Raw genomic sequence first — 20,566 nt, 5'->3', positions numbered from 1 at the left:
CATACCTCAGTACTCTACGGCTTCAGAACTCATCAAACCCTGTAGTAGTTGCATTTTGACTAGAAAAAATGTTTCAGCACTCAGCGCTTGCTAGAACTTATATGAGTCAGGATGCCGCCCCGCAAGAGTAAAATCATCATTCAGTACCCGTGGGTTTTGGCACTCGTCACGAGTTCCAGAACGAATTAACGAGTACCAAGGTACCAATGTATGTGTGTTTTTATGTATGTAATCTTCAATATCACTTTTTTTAAAATTACTTTATTGTTCAATTACAATTGTCTGCATTTTCTCCCCACCCCTCCCCCAACTCAATATCACTTAAATAATTACCAATGTAAATTCATTCTACACATTTATTGAGAACTATATAATACAGAAGATGTAAAAACAACATAGATAAGTAAAATCCTATCCCTGTCCTCAACACACACAAAAGAACGTGACAAGTTAAAAGTAAATGTCAGAGGAATAAAAGAACTCTGGGAGGTTAGCAGGGAGATGCTAAAGGTGGTTTCATATAAGAGGCGACATTTGGGCTGGAATTAAAATATGTTTAGAACCAGGCCTGCAAAGACTCAGTCTTAGAAATGCACAAGGAAGTTAACAATACTATATTGTATATTTTAAAGGTGCTAGGAGTAGATCTTAAAAGTTTTCATCACAAGAAAAACAATTGTGATGAATGTTAACTTTTGGTGGTAATTTCACAGGATGTTGAATTCACATACACCTAAAACTAATACAATGGTATATCATTTATATCTCAAAAAAAAAAAAAAAGGACAAGGAGCATATAGGGAACAGAGCAATTGAGCTTGAGTAGAATATTATGGGTTAATAGGACCAATGCTTAGAAAAATAGGTTAGGTTGGGTGACTGAGGAGTGGAAAATACTCTGAAAGTAATTGGGGAGCTATTGAAGCGTATGAGCAAAGGTAGTACATGTAAAATAAAGATAATTAAATTACCGTGCAGGATCTCTGTGAGGATTAGATGAGATAACTTAGGTAAAACAACTGATGCAAGGCCACCTGCCACATAATAGTAGCTGCTATCATTCACCTGACTAGAGGCAGGGGGGCCAATCAGGAAGTTTCTAGGTGGGTCAAACAAATAGTGTGAAGACCTGTTACCTGGCAGCAATAATAGCAGTAAAGAGGTGAGAAAATAAAACTATCAAGCATAACCTCATTTTACTGTGCCTCACGGATGTTTGGGTATATATATACATGAACTGAAGGCAAGACCCTACACCAGCCAAAAGCTTGCTGCTCTATTGCAGTGGTCTAGAACCAACCCTGCAGTATCTCTCAGGTGTGCTTGTATTCAGACTGAGAGGAATAGAGAAAACGATTGTTTCAAAGGATTGTTTGTTTCTGACTGCATAAAGTTTACAAACATTTAAACAGCAAAGAATGTCATGAACAAAGTGTTAATATCCCCCTAAATCAAAGAATTCAGTGCTAAACTAATAAAAATACTAATAGGTTTAGTTAAAGGTGTGTTTTGTTCAGTTTTGGTTTTGGTAGAGTTCTTGTTTTATATTGTTTGTAATTAAAGTATTGTGAATACTAAGTTGCTTTTACAGATTTCTTCTAATAGTTTACAGCCTATATAAATGGTCTGTACTGATTTAAATGTCTGTCCCTGATCATATAAAAATTCAATTATGGCTTAAGTAACAGTGGGCCATTTAGTTCAATCTAATTATATGGATCTAATTCTAGAACATCTAGTGAAGTGGTCTAGAATTTTATTAAAACCATCTAAATCCTCAGAACACTATCTTAGGAATTATGATTTTCTCAAACTTCAATTTGAGCAAATACAGCATCAAATAAGTAAAAGCAGTTAAACTGAAAGAAGATCTAAATATTATTTTTAAATGAGAAAACACATCTTTCTGTGGATATTTAGGAGTTGACTACTGTAAACTTGAATCAAACCTGCAGGTGACTCAGATGCCTGAGTCCTCACAGCTTAGCCCCTCCTCTGGGAACCTCATGATTTAGGAAGTGACCTGCTAGTCCCTGGCCTCTGCCCAGTGCAGCATGTGGAACAGTGGGCACCACTTAGGAAAAGCTGGAATTTAAACTTCTTCAGCCAGTTTTTGTCTGTTGTGATTATTTTCTTTTCTTGTCTCTGGGCTTTCTCTCAGCTAGGCTGCCATCCAACTTTCTTGAGTTTTTTTCTCATGGGAGATAATCCAGCCTATCAAAAAGGAAGGGCTTCTATCCCACTTTTTCTCAAGGCCATCTTGTAGGAGTCATACTTCCAATATATGTAGCTAATATTGTCATACACATTGGGAAGTTTCTTCTAGGTTTCTAATCAGTGAGTTCTTTCTTCAATTGATTTTCGTGCAAATTTGCATTACATGTTCTTGATGTAGCCCGCAAGCAGTGTTTGAAGTTTTGGTTGGTTTTTGAATCTCACTTTCAAACTATTTTTAGACTGCAAAGATGTTTGTTGAGTTTAGAGACTATTCATTTGAACTGTGATTTGTCCATATAGATTTCTTCACTAAACTTTTCAAATGGTCCTTGACTTTCTCCTTCAAGCCTTTTTAAAGAAACACTTAACAGGATCAGTATATTCAAACTGACTTCTCATTGACAGTAGAGTAGTTCTCATTTTCTAAAATTTTCTCTTTGATCTCAGGTAACCGTCATGTATGTAATGTTTTCTAAAGAAAGCAGGCAACCCTGGCTGGTGTGGCTCAGTGGACTGAGTGCCCGCCTGAGAACCAAAGGGTCATTGGTTTGATTCCCAGTCAGGGCACATGCCTGGGTTGCAGGCCAGGTCCCCAGTAGGGATGCGTGAAAGGCAACCACACATTGATGTTTCTCTCTCTTCCCACCCTTCTTCCCCTCTCTCTAGAAATAAATTTTAAAAAAATTTTTAAATAAAAAATAAAGCAGGCAGACTTTTCATCATTACTATTTCAGAGATTTTAATGGGCTTTCTTTATCATTTAAAGACTCTTTCATTTGTGGGTTAAAGTTGTCAAGCACCTTTTTTTCTGTTTACTTCCCACACTTTTTTCTTTTACAGCTTCTTGCCATAGTTTTAGGCTTTCTTCAAAATGAGTGCTATTATCCAAACCATCCATGATTTCCCTCTGAACTTGTTCTACACTCTTCTGAGATGTTTTAGTGATGTGCTGTCATCAATAACTTGAGATCAAGGGATTTTAATGCATTTCTGAATGACTCTGTCAATCCTTAAAGTTAAGCCATGAAGGGAAGGTTGAGGAGGCTCACTGGTTTCTGTCCTTTTTGGAAAAGTTCTGTAATATTCTCAAATGACAAGTGGATCTATCCAGATTTATAAGTGCTGCCTAACTCAGTGTTTATAACTTCAGAGGACTGGTCTTCACTGGAGGTGACTTTGGGGCTTCACTGGTTTGTATAATCAGTCTAGACTCACTGACTAACCCAGGCAGAAAATCTTTGGGCTAGCTCTTTTTCCCTCAAGTTTACCTGCTTTTTACTCTCTTTACAATCAGAGTCCATATTAGAACCTGCTAGGGAAAACCATAGAGACTTGGAACTTGAATCTAGCATCAGACAATACCTGACACCTGGTGGCGGGCAGGAGGAGGAGGAAAGACCAGGTTCTACAAAACGGCTCACTGCACAAACAGAAAGCAATATTATGTATCCGGTGAATTTGGGCAAGTAGAAAACAATGATTGCCGCAGACGACTCCAGGCCATGAGCTCTGACCACACTAGTCCTGACCTGATCCTGCAGGAAGCCTAATGAGGTCAAAGCAGCGCCATGCCATCACCACAGTGCCCTCAAGCTGTCAGGTGTTTGGTGGACACCCTGCAGGGGAGGACTCCTGTGCCCAGGGCCCTGGGGAGACTCATTCTCCTGAATTCAAGTTTCTTTAGACAGGAAGGGAAACCTGATCCTGCCTGCAAAGGTCACAGGGATCTCCCTCCCCTAGGGGCACCCCTGCAGCCCCCATTTGTTCAATCCAGGTGGGCAGGGCCAGAGCACTGAAGGGCCTCAACAAAGGTATTAACTAACAGCCCTGGATTTCAGTATCAGATTTGGCAATGTCTTAACAGTTTATGGGATATTCTGTGGGGCCAGTTGGTCCTCATTCAGTCCAAGCATTCCTAGACAGAGGAGACTCTCCAGTGGTGTCTCAGTGACCCAGACTCCTTCCACCATGTGATCCTGCAGTCTTCAGCTCCTGGATCCCAAGTTTCTTCCAAAATTGGTCTCCAGTCCAGGGAATCATTTCCGAAAGTGTGGCTGCCTCTGTGTAGGGAGCAGGTCCTAATTTTGGCTGAATCTGACACCTTAAATTCTTTGAAACAAAATCTCACTCTTCTAGTTTTTCCCTAGCAGACTCAGCTCAACCCTCCTTGCCTGTCACCCAGGACAGACACTGCCTTGAGGGACTCTGTGGAGAGGGACTTTTCCATGGGGAAGGAGAGAATGCTCATTGGATGATGGATAGTCTGGGGATCTTGGAGGGGTCTGGGGCTCACGCCACAAGTTATTCTGTAAATGTGGACAATTGAGGCTCACACTAAGCCTTTCAATGAGGAAAGGAGCCGGCCAAATGCCTGATGGAGTGTACTTGGTTTAAAATTCATTTATTTGTTTGAAAAGGGAAGGGACAGAGCTTATTTTAAGTGGTAAGACTGGACAGAGAAAGAACAGAGAGGTATTTTAGCACTTTGTTGACTTTTTTTTCAATGTGAACAGTTTTTTTTATTCAGTGTTTTTTCTCTTCAGTGCAATCTTGCCTTTTGTAGAACATGCTGCATTAGGCTACCCTGATGTTTCCAATGACCAAGATAATTGTAGGTGGTTTACTGACTCAGCATAAGATAATACTGAGTCACATATTGAGAAAGTCTTTCTCTTGCAAGCCTTTTAATTATGTTAAAAGCTTTTCTCTGATTCTTGCTAATCTCCCTCTTTAATAAAGAGAGCAGGTTTCGGGTTGACAGCCTTCTGCAACCATCAGTATCTTCCTACGTTTTAATAAAAATAATTTCCTTTCATTACCTTTATGTTTATAGTTATCCTCTACTTACAGAAAATGATACTGATTTTCCATTTAGTGTGGTGATACACATTTAAGCCAAATTTTTTAAACAAGCTGACTGAAAGAAAAATATTAGATAAATAATAGTATACATGATATGTAGATGTCAACAACAAAAAAATTATAATGTTGCCAGCAAATAATAAGACTCTTCCAGAATCTCTGGTCCTTTATGATTTCTTCTATATGCTCTTTTGAGAGGGATTTGGGAACCCAAAGGAGCTAAATTGCCACTGGCACATTTAAGGCAAAATATCAGCCAAACGTAACTAGACTAGCTTTTACCTATTTAAATTCTGACACTACCTTCTGGTTTAACAGAAAATTCTTGTAATTAATTATGATAACACTGAGCCCTGAAATGAAATGCAATTAGAACTGTGTTACTTAAGAGCATCTTCACAGTATGTTTTTTAGAATCATGGAACATGAAAAGAATTGCTGACACTTTGCTGATCAGATCAGTCTGACTCTATGATTTGGTACATCAATCATCTCTTGGTCTTAAAGCTGTAAAGTTATCCTTTGTGAGTACTCCATAGCACAAACTTGCCTGTTAGAGTTCAGTTTGGTCAAGAGGTTGCTCCTTCAAAAAGCAAAATAGTGGTTTTTAGTTATTGCTGAAATTTCAACTAAAAAGTAATTGAATGGTCCCAGAACACACACTTAAATTCTATCTGACCAGAAATAACACCACAGATGTATTAGCATTACTACTGGTACAAATGGTATCATGCATTACATTTATTGACAAAGTTTTTCCATTTTAATATTTTTCATCATTTCCTCAGTATTGCTAGCTGCCCTACTAAATTTAACACTAAGCTTATTATTAGGGATGGTATACACCATTTCTACAGCATTCTGAAGCAAAACATTAAATATCCATGTTAAATGTAATCCAAAATGTGAGGGAAATCATCTCAGCAGCTCTCAGGGGCCTCGCTGGCTCTCACGGAGAGTAAGGTGGTGGTGCCTGTTGTGTGGAGAGTTTCTCATAGGCAGGTGGAGCATTGGGAACCTGTGGGGATGAGAAAGGGAGAGTATGGGCCTGGCAGCAGTGCATATGTTTCTGGGAGAGCCAATAAGTCAAAATAGGTAGCATCATAATTATACTTCTGATCTTGACTGAAACTTTTAAGTGCCCACATCTAATTTCCACCCAACAAGGTAAGAATTGTTAAAGTTCACAAGTGTGTTTGTTGAAACATTGCTGGGGGCAGGAGTACGGAAAAAATAGGGTGAAGGGGCCTCCCAAAATCTCAGAAACTTACATATACCTGGAATACCCTTGTCAATAGAAGTCCCAAGCCCTAACTAATGAATTGTTGGACCCTGCTTACAGACATTAAATACACTGCACTTTTACCACATAGGTAAGTCCTTGTAGTTATGTCTAAAGGCCCTTGCTGCTATCAACAGAGCTCAAATATGTCAGGCCTTCATTTAATGTCACAGCAATTCTAGGAGTATTTTCATGTTACGGGTTGGGAAACTAAGGCACAGGGAAGTTAGGTCACTTGCCCAAGGTCACACAACTAGTAAGTGTGGAGCTAAGAACAAACACAGTCATTTGGCCCAGAGTCAGGGCTTTCAACCATTATCATACATTGCACTCATGCCTGCACTGTCCAATAGAAACAGAACGCACCAAACATGTGATTGTAAAATTTCTAGTAGCCACAATTAAAATAAAAATAAAAATAAGTAGGGAACATTAATCTTAATAATACATTTCATTTAACCTCATGTGTTAAAATATTACTGTTTCAACATGCAACCAATATGCTTCCCACAAAGTCTTTGAAATCTGGTAGGTAGTACAACACATCTCAATTCAAACTACTACGTTTTAAGTACTCAATTGCCACAAGTAGCTAGTGGCTACACTATTGGACAGCACAGCTCTATACAATTACTGAAAGGTCTTTTATTTTTTTCCTTAGATATATCGATGTTCAGGACATAGAAAAATATACTAAAAACATAAGACAAAAAGGATATTGTATCCAGAACCAAGTTCTTCCTTTGAATCCTGTATGTAAAGCCCTCATTATTGACCCTGGAAAATCTGGATATGAGAGAACACAATTTAAGAAAATAGACTTCCGGCCAAGATGGAGGCATACATAGATACACTTTGCCTCCTTGCACAACCAAAAGGACAACAACAAATTTAAAAACAAAAAATAACCAGAACTCCCAGAATATTGAACTGTGTGGAAGTCTGATAACCAAGGAGTTAAAGAAGAAACATTTATCCAGACTGGTAGGAGGGGCGGAGATGGGCAGCAGAGATGGAGAGGAATGGAGGCAAGGTGGCAGCTGGAGGATCAAGTGGTCCTACATTTGCATGTGGATAAACAAGGAGGAAAAACTGGGGAGTGAGACAGATCATGCAACCCAGGGTTCCAGCATCGGAAAATAAAGCCTCAAAACCTCTGGCAGTAAAAATCTGTGGGTGTTGTGCAGCGGAGAAACTCCCAGCCTCTCAGGAGAATTGGTTGGAGACCCCCACAGGGTCCTAGAAAGTACACAAAACCACCCACCCAGGAATCAGCACCCAGGCCCAATTTGGTTGTGGGCAATGGGGGAAGTGACTGAAAGCCAGCCAAGAGCTGCCATTACAGCTCTTGACCCCTCCCCCACATACAGCGCCACAGTGCAGCTAGGTGGGTTGCCCCACCCTGGCAAGTACCTAAGACTCTGCCCCTTTTCTGTAACAGGCAGACTGAGATAAAAAAATATATATATGGCCCAAATGAAAGAACAGATCAAAACTCCAAAAATAGAACTAAGTGATGAAGAGATAGCCAACCTATCTGATGCAGAGTTCAAAACACTGGTAATCAGGATGCTCACAGAAATGGTTGAATGTGGTCACAAAATAGAGGAAGAAGTGAAGGTTATGCAAAGTGAAATAAAGGAAAATGTACAGGGAACCAACAGTGAAGGGAAGGAAACTGGGACTCAAACCAATGATTTGGAGCAGAAGGAAGAAATAAACAGCCAGAACAGAGTGAAGAAACAAGAATTCAAAAAAATGAGGAGAGGCTTAGGAACCTGTGGGACAACTTTCAACATTCCAACATCTGAATCATAGGGGTGTGAGAATGAGAAGAGGGAGAACAAGAAATTGGAAACTTATTTTAAAAAAATAATGGAGAACTTCCCTAATCTGGCTTCCAGGTTAGGGAAGTTAGGGGAAAAAAATAGACTTTCGAGAAGTCCAAGAAGCTCAGAGAGTCCCAAAGAAGTTGCACCCAAGGAAGCCCACGCCAAGGCACATCATAATTACATTACCCAAGGTGAAAGATAAGGAGAGAATCTTAAAAGCAGAAAGAGGAAAGGAGACAGTTACTTACAAAGGAGTTCCCATAAGACTGATTTCTCAAAAGAAACCTTGCAGGCAAGAAGGGGCTAGAAAGAAGTGTTCAAAGTCATGAAAGGCAAGGACCTACATCCAAGATTACTCTGCCCAGCAAAGCTATCATTTAGAATGGGAGGGCAGATAAAATGCTTCCCAGATAAGGTCAAGTTAAAGAGTTCATCATCACCAGTCCCTTATTATATGAAATATTAAAGGGACTTATCTAAGAAAAAGAAGATCAAAAATATGAACAGTAAAATGACCACAAACTCACAAATCAACAACTGAACCTAAAAAACACAAAAACAAAAACCAACTAAGCAAACGACTAGAACAGGAACAGAATCACAAAAATGGACATCACATGGAGGACTATCAGTGGGTAGGGGAAGGGGAGAGAATGGGGGGAAAGGAACAGGGAATAAGAAGCATAAATTGTAGGTACAAAATAGAACAGAGGGAGGTTAAGAATAGTATGGGAAACAGAGAAGCCAAAGAACTTATGTGTATGACCCATGGCCATGAACTAAGGGGAGGGAATTCAGGTGGGAGGGAGGGTACAGGACAGAGGGGAATAAAGGGCAGAAAAAAATGGGACAACTGTAATAGCATAATCAACAAAATATATTTTTTAAAAAAGATTCAATGTCTGTCTTTGCTTATTGGGTCTGGTAGGTGATAGGCGGCATGATGCCAGCTTTTCCGGTTTCATGATGACTACAGCCTACCTTGATGGCAGCCTGTGACTGACCATGAGACAGACTGCCTAGATGAGTCACACCCAAAATCCTGACCCATAGACCCTGTGAAATCAATAAGTGCTGTTTTAAAACACACGCAAAAAGTAAGAAAATCTCTGGGCTTTCCTTGTTTTTTACCTTTATTATTTTTTACAATGGTAAAATAGATATAACATAAAATGTACCATTTTAACCCATTTTTAGGTGTATGGTTCAGTAGCATTAAATACATTCACATTTTCCTCAGAGGATTTCAACATACCGCAGGTTCATAGTTGTTCCCCTGAAAAGGTAGTTTGCTGTCCTGTGGACCAGGTCCCTCAGACAGATATCTTCCTGTCAAAGTGCTTTGAGTACCAGCATAAAAGCTTTTGTCCTGAAACGTGAATTCACAGAAGTCAGTGGGTGAGAAGAATTAACTGAGTCCATTGAAGAAATGAAAAAGAAGGTGATGTTTTAAGAATGGGTTTTAGCTGTAGCTGGTGTGACTCAGTGGATTGAGTGCTGGCCTGTGAACCGAAGGATCGCCGATTTGATTCCCAGTCAGGGCACAAGCCTGGGTTGCAGGCCAGGTCCCCCACTGGTGGTGTAAGAGAGCCGACCGATTGAGATGTTTCTCTCATATATTGATTTTTCTCCCTATATTTCTCCCTCCTTTCCCCTTTCTCTAGAAATAAATAAAATCTTCTTTAAAAGCCCTGGCTGATGTGGCTCAGTGCATTGAGTGCTGACCTGCAAACCAAAGGGATGCCAGTTCAATTCCCAGTCAGGGCACATGCCTGGGTTGCAGGTCTGGTCCCCAGTAGGGGGTGTGCAAGAGGCAACCACACATGGATGTTTCCCTCTCTTTCTCTCTCCCTTCCCCTCTCTAAAAATAAATAAATAAAATCTTTAAAAAAGAAAAGAATGAGTTTTAATCTTGATTGTGCCACATACCCTGTGTCCCCTCTGAATTCCAGTTTTTGCATCTGTAATATGAAAATAACATCACCTACCTCTCAGAGTTGTTAGAGGAATTAACTAAAGGTAAAATGCCTAGTACAGTGCCTGACACCCATTAGTTAATGAATATTTTTAAAGGGAAGACGAAAAAGACTACAATGCAAAAATGAACCTCAGAATGATTGCAAGAGGAGCAGATCAGAGCTAGTGAGTCAGGAGCTGATAGCACAGTGGGGACAGGCATATGACAACGTCACACCAGGAATTTAATGCTCTATTTCTGTCTTTCCCATAAGGACAGCAGAATATTTTAAACACTATGAATGCATATACTGTGATAGAAATGCTCTGGTTGTAGCCCTGAGTCAAGTTGCAACAATAATGACAAGTCAGTCTAAGGCTAAGTTATGCACCCTGAGTTATTGCGGGGAGGATAGGTAAATGCTTTGCATAGGGTTAGAGGATGATGCTCTTCGTCCCTAGAATAGAATGACAACAGTTTGTACAAGACAGAGACACAAACCAAAGTGGAGACTGCAGGAGCGGTTCACCTGGGTGAGGTGGAGCATTTCAAACACAGACTTTTAGTTGCTTTTATTATTGTCGTTAAATTCTCTACTACAGTGGTTTTCAAACTTTAGCACGCATCAGCATCACCTGGAGGGCCTGTTAAACACATTTATGGGCCCACACCCAGAATTTCTGACACAGTGCGTCTGGGGTGAGGCCACGAATTTGCATTTCTAACAGTTCCCCAGTGATTCTGCTGGTCAAGAACCACTGCTGTACAGACAATGCACCTTTTTGTCTGTAGCTGGGCAACTCAGCTACACTCAAATACTTAGGGGGACCAGGCAGGTAATGCAAAAGGGGATCAAGACGGTCCGGTGGGGGCCTGCAGAGGGAAAGAGAGAGTGTATATCCCATTTAAAGAGACTGTATAGCTACCAGTTTTCCCCACATCTTTTGATTGTTTGAAAAAGAAACTAGAAATCAAGGTTTTTATGTAAAATGTCATTTTAAATGTTAGCATCTAATTCAATTTCTAAAAATACAGGCTCAAACATATCTGTGAGCCAGACCCAGCATGTGCTCTGTGGCCTCGGCTGAGGGAGGCTGGAACGGGGCTGCCATGCAGGTGATCAGTGGCTCTCCAGGCTTCCCTGTGGACCGTGGCCGATTGTTGAACTCTATTAGGTTTCACAAGAAGGGTATCAAGGCAGGTTTCCAAGGGAGGAGAAGTATTTGGAACAGTTAGATGAGGCAAGACTTGGATTGTGTTGATAACTACACAGTCTGCAGACTGTAAAGAAGTAGTTTTCTGACTTCTGGCCAAGATGGAGGTGTAGGTAGATACACTGTACCTCCCTGCACCACGAGAAGAAGGACAACAAGAAATTTAAAAACAAAAAGCAACCAGAACAGCCAGAAAATTGAACTGCATGGAAGTCCAACAACCAAGGAATTAAAGAAGAAACATTCATCCAGACCGGTAGGAGGGGCAGAGAGGTGACTAGCAAGGCCAGAAGGGGAGAAGAACAAGAGTAAGAAATTGAAAAGTTATCTGAACAAATGAGGAAGGAGAACTTCTACAATCTGGCAAAGAAAATAGACTTCCAGGAAGTCCTGGAAGCTCACAGTCCCAAAGAAGTTGGACCCAAGGAAGCATACACCAAGGTACATCATAATTACGTTATCCAAGATGAAAGATAAGGAGAGAATCTTAGAAGCAGCAAGAAAAAAAGAAACAGTTACCTACAAAGGGGTTCCCATTAGACTATCAACTGATTTCTCAAAAGAAACCTTGCAGGCAAGAAGGGGCTAGAAAGAAGAATGTGAAGTTGTGAAAGGCAAGGACCTACCTCCAAGATTGCTCTATCCAGCAAAGCTATCATTTAGAATGGAAGGACAGATAAAGTGCTTCCCAGACAAGGTCAAGTTAAAGGAGTTCATAATCCCAATCCCTTATTATATGAAATGTTAAAGGGACTTATCTAAGAAAAAGAAGAAGATCAAAAACTGTGAACAGTAAAATGACCACAAACTCACAACTATCAACAACTGAACCTGAAAAACACAAAAACAAAAACCAACTAAGCAAACAACTAGAACAGGAACAGAATCACAGAAATGGAGATCACATGGAGGGTTATCAGTGGGAAGAGGAAGGGGAGAGAATGGGGGAAAAGGTATAGAGAATAAGAAGCATAAATAGTAGGTACAAAATAGACAGGGGGAGGGTAAGAATAGTATGGGAAATGGAGAAGCCAAAGAACTTACATGTATGACACATGGATATGAACTAAGGGGAGAGAATGAGGGTGAGAGGGAGGGTATAGGGTAGAGGGGAATAAAGGGCAGGAAAAAATGGGACAATTGTAATAGCATAATCAATGGCTGGGCAATGGAAGTACGAAGATGAATAAGAAAATTTTCCAGCCCTGGCTGGTGTGGCCCAGTGGATTGAGTGCTAGACTACGGACCAAAGGATTCCTGGTTCAATTCTCAGTCAGGACACATGCCTGGGTTGTGGGCCAGGTCCCCAAGAGAGGGCGCATGAGAGGCAACCACACATTGATGTTTCTCTCCCTCTCTCCTTCCCTTCCCTTCTGTCTAAAAAAGTTAAAAAATAAATAAAATCATTTTAAAAAGTCATTTACTTAAAAAAATTATTTTCCATTCCTGTTTATAAATGGAGGGAAGAGAAGAGGAAGAAGAGGTAAAAAGTAAATAGCCAATTATAAGACAATGTCATAACCCCATGCTAGAGGTACAAGAAGAGTTCTGTGTCAGAGAGCAAAGGTTCCCTCACCCCCAGCCCCCGACCACCCTGTTGTAGATGGCCACAGAGAAGTGTCATATAAGCAGAAGTCCTATCCCTGACCTCCTAATCCAAGGCTTTCCTGTGGTACTTGGTTTGGAGTCTTATTAAGACTCAGCAACTTCTTCTCCTTCCCACGAAATGTCAACATGCTGGAGGGCTGCTGCTCGATGGATATGTCAGCCTCCAAATTCACCCTGTCTTTCATGGTTTGCATTTGAAACACTGGCAAGATGGGTATGAGGAAAGGGACACATGGGAATGCCCAAGCTTCCCCGTAAGGAGGAGGAGAATTCGAAGCTACAGCTTTCACCTTCCCCTTCTCCTCCTCAGGCTGCCAAGCCATGGCCTCCCACACCAATCCTCCCCTCTGTCATGGAGCCTCCTCTGAATGAAGTGCTTCTGAATGAGGAATGGGACTTTCCAACATCTTTTGTAAAGATAAATTTTTCCATTATGTATCAACCTCAGAAGCTTTCAGATCTGTAGTAACAAGAGAGACAGGGGAGAGGAGAGGGAAAGAGTGGGAGAGGAACAGAGAAAGAGAGGGAGAGTGCCCTAGCTGGTGTGGCTCAGTAGATTGAGTGCTGGCCTGCAAACTGAAAGGTCGCCGGTTCAGTTCCCAGTCAGGGCTCATGTCTGGGTCCCCAGTTGGGGGCGTGCAAGAGGCAGCCAATCAATGGTTCTCTCTCTCTCTTTCTCCCTCCCTTCCCCTCTTTCTAAAAATAAATAAATAAATAATTTTAAAAAATAAACGGAGATTTCTGAAACCTGTAGGTTTTATTATTTAGAGGCTCAGATGATGTTGCCCATTTGTGTAACACCCTGCTGCCCCAAGACTGTGCTGTGTTAGCTTCCTGACTGTATGGTAAAGAAGAAAATATCCTATTAAAACCACTTAGCTATCAAAAGAAGACAGAGCCTGTTAAAAACTTGGTGGTCCTTCGTGCTGCTGAGGAGTGAATAGTTACTTCATTGCACTGATGCTAGGTGGGTCCCAGGTACAGCAGAATTAGCAGAATTAGAAGAATTCCCAGGCAACCTGAGGGGAAAGGAGTGAAGAGGCAAGGTGAGAGGAGTAACCACTAAATGGAGTAACAGGCAGTGGGAATCCCCATAAGGGTTGGTGGGCCTGGCGGGTCTCACATGCTGCTGTTGACTATGCAAGGTGACCGTGAGCCCTGGCCCTGTGCCTCACAGACTGTCGGTGCTCAGCCACACACTCAGCCAGCACTCAGGTTTGCTCCGAGAGGAACCAACGAGCAGCCAAGCTCCTCGCTGGGGTTGATGTCTGAGCAGAGGCCAAGGAAGAGTTGCAAGAAGTACTATGTAGAAAAAGATTCATGAGAACCAGGAGTCAGAGCTCCAGGCGACCATGGGAACGTTGTCCCACTGCCCAGAAATTCAGAGACAGAAGGGGAAGCGGGTCCTGGGTCTGGAAGGATCCCCACAATGGGAGTTTTACCAACCTTCAGGCTCCTGTATCCACTTCGTCTTCTACAATACCAGCAGCCGAGGAGCAGCAAAATTCCCAGGATCACTGACAGGATGCCAATCCCTGCGAACCTGGCCCAAGAGACAGACAAATTCGTCTCAGTACAGAAGCTTTGTTCCACGTGGTGATCAAACGGTCTTCTCTCCTCGCAGGGACTTGGCCAAACCGCATCGCCCTGTCCCCAGGTAATTTCCCACCACACGGCGCACCGCACACCCAGCAGACCTCCAGCACTTGTATCCAAGGACAGCACCTCCTCTGGGGCCCCTCAGGTGTGTGCCAGCAGAGGTCGTGCTAACTGGCACGGGCCCAAACACCCAAGCTCCTGGTACAGGACGAGCAGTAGCAACTGACCCTTATGTGGACAATATGTTTATTGAGACTGAATTATCTTTTCATCAGGGTTGGTCTAGATTATTTTCCCCAACTATCAGTCCACAAAAAGAACGTGGAAATTAGCATTGACTCAACATCTACTATAAGCCAGGTGCTATGCTAAACATTCTAGATACATTAGCTTATTTAATTTTCACAACAACTCTGCAAGGTCGGCAGCACTTAGCGTCCCCATTTCACAGGTGAGGAACAAATGCAGAGAGTAAGTGCCTTGCCGATAGTCATACAAAGGTAGCAGAAGACAGAGCTAGGATTCGAACTTGACTGTCCCTTCATTGTGTTTGTTCCTTCTCCTCCCGACCCCTCCCCCACACCTCCCTCCTTGCCCGTCTCCTCTCTCCATTCCTGCCCTACTATGCTCAGGTTCCCAGGCTCAGCATCATTCCTCCCGGAGTGACGGCGACCCACCCTGCCCTCTCCCATAGGCCTCCCTGTGGTGGTCACCAGCAGTGCGCTCACCTGTTTCTTCTAGAAATGGAAAAAGAGCTCCCAGAGGAGTTTCTTTTTCGGGGGGTGGGGGGTTAGGGGGTTCTTTTTTTAAAAGTTTTATCCTCAGGGCTTAGAAAGGGTCAGGCATGTAGGTGTTTTAAGAAATATTTCTTGAAGATGAGTGGATGGATGAATGGATACATAGTTGTATGGATGGGCAAACAAATGAATAAAAAGTGAAGAAATGAATTATGGCTGATTACAAATTCACATCCTCTCCCCCAAAACACCAACCTCTCTGAAAAATAAATGAACAATTGAATGTCTTGTTAAAATAACTATTTACAAACATGGGGATTTGTAGCAAAATGTAACTTGAACCTCTTGTGAGCCATTGACACTAGTGAGGATAAGGGGATGATGAGCGATTTACCACAGAACAAGTTTGGTTTGGGGACGGGGACAGGTCACAAAGAGAAGAGAGCTTGGAAGTGGGCCACCGGGGGCTTGGAGCTGGCACACTCTGACTGAAGGAATGGAAGTAGGACTGTGGGATTTGGAGTCTCTGAGACTGTGACTATTGTAGCAATGCCAGAGCCCGGCCCGGCTATGTCCTGTGTTTATGCTCAGCTGGGCAAGCTGCTGTCCGGTCTCCACTTGCTCAAGGAATGCAGTGCAGGTCACCGAGGATTGGATCAGAGGGGTTAGTGCCTGCTTATTCTGGTCTCGCCTGAGTGGCCTGGAAGAGGCATCTCAGAAGGGAGCCTTGGGCTGGCTGAGGGGAGAGGCCTGCCCAGTCAGAGAGACCAGAAGGCATTTGGAGTCAGGCACTCGTGGATATTGAGAAAGTACCTCCCAGTGGGCCAGGCAAAGATCACTAGAAGAACTAGTGCTGGGGCTCGGCCCTGGGGAGAAGTGTCTGAGCTGCACCTGGAGCAAAGCTGAAGCACCCCCGAGAAGGGCCTGCTCCTCAGCAGCAGGACGCAGTGCAGGAGTCCAAGCCAGCCTTTCGGGCCCTGTGTCCAGTGGCCCGTGGGAAGCACTACTTACCCTGTTTCCAGGGTAACTGGGGCTCTGCTTTCCCTGCATAACATTGTCAATTAGCTGACATCTGCCTGATTTTCCACTTCACAGCATGAATAACATCAACAAAGTGGGGGCTGCCGTCTTTCATCGGTGACTTGCTGAAGAAAGGCTCTGCTGAGCTGGGTGATTTACAAGAGACTGAGCAGCTGCACGCGAAACAAGGTCTAACTTAACTGAGGCTTCGCCTGGAGACTTTGGCCCAATACCACCCACTGGACCCCCTTCATCTCAAGACCCGTGAGGCCCAAGGCTCCATCTCCCAATGGGGTAGAGAGACGCCTGGGATGGCGGTGCTGGATGAAACTCTAAGCTAACTATGCAGGCCACTCCACCACTTTACAGGCCGTGAAGCGGACACCCACCGCGGTTCATTGGCATCACCACTACCACTCCCTGAGCACCAGTGTGTGCCAGGCCCCACAACTATAGGCTTTTATTCCATCCTCATGACAACCATCTGAGGTAGGTGTGAAGCTCATCTCACAGCTGATATCCCAAGACTTAGGCTGGTAAACGCCTAGGGTTGCACAACAGGTTAAGTGGCAGAATCTGCTTTCACAGCGACTGGCCCGAGATGCCCAGGGAGTAAGTGTTTGAGTTTGGGCTAGACCCAGGCTTCCCATCACCCTGGCCAGTGCCTTCCCTGACATATCACCCTTCCTGAAAAGAAGCTGTCACATGGAGCATTTAGCGGGCTCTTGTGACTAAAGGCAGCTGGTTCAGTTCCCAGCATGCCTGTGTTCTGATTTTGCTCACCGGGTCTGCGGTTATACCCTTGGGCACCAAGACACAGACGGAGCCCTGTTCCCGCTCTGCACACACAGTCACATTGCACACACACACCCACGGGGGTGACTGAGAGAAGAAAACACCGGCACGTGCCAGACACATCAGCAGAGCCCACTGCCCAGCTAGTCTGGGGGCCTCAGGGTGTCACCCAAGTACCTCCTGCGATAGAGTCACCTGACGTGTGTTAAAGTGCAGACCCTGGGTCCCCACCCCCAGTCCTACTGTGTCAGTCTCTTGGGACTAGGGAACAGCATTTCTTCAAGCTCCATGGGTGACTTATGCTCTCTCAACCAAGAGAGCCCCTCCCTACTGCAACTTCACAGCCATGGAATCTGTTGAGTCATCATGCAGAAGCTGAAACAGTATCCTACTGAACACCACGTGCAACGTACCCCCCCAAAGAGTGTACTTCTGCTCTTGGGACATTTTTTCAGAACATCTGCCGACCCCCACCCTCAATTGACCATGCAGGGATGTTAGAAAATCCCACAGGCTCTTTGAGAAAATGCTCCCAGCCTGAATGCTTGCTTGCCCCTGCTAGTTCACTCTGGTACAGATTTGCCAACAGTTCTTCCCAAAGGGAGAGGAGAGTAGGTTTGCAGGAAGTGGTCAACAGACCACTTAAGAGATGGTCCAGATGAAAACCCAGTTCCTTGTTTGTCCTGTTGGAGTCCCCACTCAGGGTGGCGCTCCCCTCCCACCACCACGCCCTTACATTCAGAGCGTATCCCTACAGCCCAGGTTCCCATCGCGGCACTTACTCTTTCTGACATTTTTCTCGTGCCTAAATCTCCCACTAGATCATAAGATTTTTTTCAAAGCAAAGAGTAGTGTCTCAGGAGGGTTATATGATGCTCAACTCTTAGAAATCCTTAATCATATAAATACTTATTTTTAATTGATTTATAATACCAAACACCTTTCTGTGGTATAAAGGATGAGGCAAAGGTTCTGACCACCATCTTCACCCTGGGGTCAGGCACAAATGGAATCACACCTGCCCTTCATCTTCACTTGCTCTTTGGCAACTCACCTTTGTTGTGTCTGCAGACCTCCTTCAGGGGCCTGAGAGCAGTAGACAGCACACGGCTTGAGGGAAGAGGCAGCCTGCTCCCAGACCTATGTTTTCCAGCCTGGGAACCTGCAGCAAAGGCCTAATAGCCAAGCATGCAGACAAAAATGACCAGATCCAACTTTTTACCATTCCTATCACCTCACCTGTTCAGCCTCAGAGAAGCTTGTGTGAGTCCCTGTGGGACTAGTGTCCTCACCTCATTGCCAGTTTTTACTCTCTGGAGAAATAAACACTAGAGAGATTTATGGAGAGGCACGTGTCGGTGGAATTCAGAGGCTGCATTAGCAAAAGTTTTGAACTTACCCTTCAGCTGTGATGTAGGAGTGACCACGCCCTCTCCTTGGGTACCCATAGATGTAGTGGGCCTCTTCGCTCGGCATCTTGTGGGTCACAGGAGACCTAACAGCAGAGGAATGTGGGCTTCATTTAATGCATCCGGAGCATCTTTGCTCCATGAAGACCCACAAAGACAGTGCCACTGAGTGACCATTGACAACAGCTGGGGCCTCTGGTTTCTCTTGTAAGAGGATGTGGACCTGCCTCTTTCATTGATATTGAGTGGAAATTGCTCAGGTTTCTAACCTCTTCCACCAACTGAGAATTGATTCAAAGAAAAAACTGAAAACAAAAAAGCAAGTGCTTTCAAATTGAGTTATTATTTGGGGGGACATGCTCTTCATTTGCCTTCAGTTGGACTCTATAACATAAACTGTAGAGAAACAAGCAAACAAAAAGCATTTTTATTAGTCCTTACTTTCCTTGGGTCAGGACTGTGGTTAGTAAAAGGAGTTATTTCTCTCCAGAGGTATTATTTGATGCCCGTCCTGCACGACTAGAAGGCTATGGGCCACTAAGGGTGGCCAAGCATGGCGTCCCCCCAGCCCACTTCCCAACGGAGGGGAACACCCCACATAGGTGCCGGGTCTGGTCCACACTCACCCCACCCAAAACGAGCTGAAGACGCCCACAACTTGATTTTTATAACAATTTGTTGACCCTCCCTCTGAAATCAGTTTCTGCTTCTCTCTTGTTCATATCTCATGACTGGGGTTAAAATACCTATATAACGTTTGGGGGTGTGTTTTATATATATAATCATAATACAAAAATTTAAGCTGTATACAAATAGACAAACAAAAAGCTCACGAACTGCACTGGTCGTGATTAACATGTGCTCGTTAAAAAATGAACAGTGGTTTCTCTTCTCTCCTCCCTATTAGTATTTTTCTTCCTTCTTATTGTTCTCATGAATTTCAAAGGTCTGATCCCCATAGAATTATATTAATGAGCCTGTTCAGAGCAGCAGGAGAGAAGTGGGAGAGCAGAGTGGAGAATTCACCACATGAATCCTTTCCACTGGGGCGTTTCATGTGTAACTTGCCCTTCCCAACGGTAAAAAGGAAATTACAGTCGAACTCACTGATCAGCTCAGGTGAATAATGTACGGATGAACCCTGTGTTCAACATCACAGACAAAAAACGCAATTAATTCTGTCTCAAATTGTCTTTGTAAATCTGTAACTCCAGTTCAGAGCCTTGGCAAAGGGTGTAAGGTCAGCAAATGCCCCTCCCCCCACACGAGCCAGGAACAGCAGCCCTTAAAGTGACAGAATGATGCCGCTCACAAGCGGGCCTTCCCTGGTTCTCTGCTCTGCGGCTTGGCAGCCTAGAGAGAGCATCTAGGAGACTTTGTGAACCTACAGAAGTTGGAGAATTACAAACATTGAGGAGAAATTCTGCTAGTGGCCAAGCATCAGGGAGGCAATGGGGGAGGGTGGAGGAGTCCACCAGAATCTCCCAGACCCTCCTCTGAAATAATAGGACCACAACCACGCGCCAGAAGGCAATGAATGCCCTTACCTTCCTGTATGGGGTCGTCCTCTGCCTGCGTCTGTAGCAGGACCTGTGTGTGCAGATTGCTTCTCCTCTCTTAATCTTCCTTTCCTTTCCCCCCCTGGTCTTGAGTCCCATGTTAGTCACGAGTTCAGATTTCTGCAGGGTCATCTGTGATTGCTTAATTGGCGTGAACGTAACCAGCTTCATTCCTCCCCTCAAAAAGTCACAGCTCACAATGGCGTCTGTTTTCCCCAAACCCAGGGTTTCACCCTAGGAAAACCATTTATTTTAAATGCTAGTCCCTCTTCTGTAGGGTTGCTGGTTAAAATATAGGATGCCTGGTTATCTTTGAATTTCAGAAAAATAATTTTTAATATAACTGTGGCCCATTTTTTAATATAAATATGTCCCGCTTCACTTTTTTTTAATATTCACCTGAGGCTCTGTTTATTGATTTGAGAGAGAGAGAGGGGGAGAGAAACATGGGTGGGAGAGAAAGCGATTGGCTGCC

The 20,566-nt window shown here is 43.6% G+C and overlaps 2 protein-coding genes across 2 annotated transcripts in view; one reads left to right on the top strand and one right to left on the bottom strand.

Moving 5' to 3' along the window:
- The window catches only part of BRD10 (bromodomain containing 10), a 136,336-nt gene extending 126,915 nt beyond the window's left edge, over window positions 1-9,421 (top strand). The window contains exon 9 of the mRNA XM_045193617.3: window positions 7,023-9,421. Within this exon, the coding sequence (XP_045049552.2) occupies window positions 7,023-7,045 (23 nt within the window). The 3' untranslated portion in view covers window positions 7,046-9,421. The remainder of the gene's footprint in view (window positions 1-7,022) is intronic.
- Window positions 4,603-20,168, bottom strand: MLANA (melan-A). The gene is made up of 5 exons (XM_024558415.4): window positions 20,080-20,168; window positions 18,523-18,618; window positions 14,419-14,515; window positions 9,449-9,562; window positions 4,603-6,097 (listed from the first exon to the last, which is right to left on the bottom strand). The coding sequence occupies exons 2-5, from the start codon at window positions 18,597-18,599 to the stop codon at window positions 6,029-6,031; spliced, it is 357 nt and encodes a 118-aa protein (XP_024414183.1). The 5' UTR covers window positions 18,600-18,618; window positions 20,080-20,168; the 3' UTR covers window positions 4,603-6,028.
- Window positions 20,169-20,566: the final 398 nt, after the last annotated feature.

Source organism: Desmodus rotundus, chromosome 1 (genome assembly GCF_022682495.2).
Source record: "Desmodus rotundus isolate HL8 chromosome 1, HLdesRot8A.1, whole genome shotgun sequence".
Classification (NCBI taxonomy): Eukaryota; Metazoa; Chordata; class Mammalia; order Chiroptera; family Phyllostomidae; genus Desmodus; species Desmodus rotundus.
Note: the sequence above shows the minus strand (reverse complement) of the source record. Positions and strands in the feature narration are given on the sequence as shown.

What these genes read in the sequence shown, in the direction of transcription:
- MLANA (XM_024558415.4), bottom strand. Translation starts at nt 18,599, where the DNA reads ATGCCGAGCGAAGAGGCCCACTACATCTATGGGTACCCAAGGAGAGGG. An exon ending in TCCTACATCACAGCTGAAGG is followed by an intron (nt 14,516 to 18,522) that starts GTAAGTTCAAAA and finishes CTCTTGGGCCAG; the next exon opens with GTTCGCAGGGATTGGCATCC. An exon ending in GGAACAACTATGAACCTGCG is followed by an intron (nt 6,098 to 9,448) that starts GTATGTTGAAAT and finishes TCATCCCCACAG; the next exon opens with GTTCCCAATGCTCCACCTGC.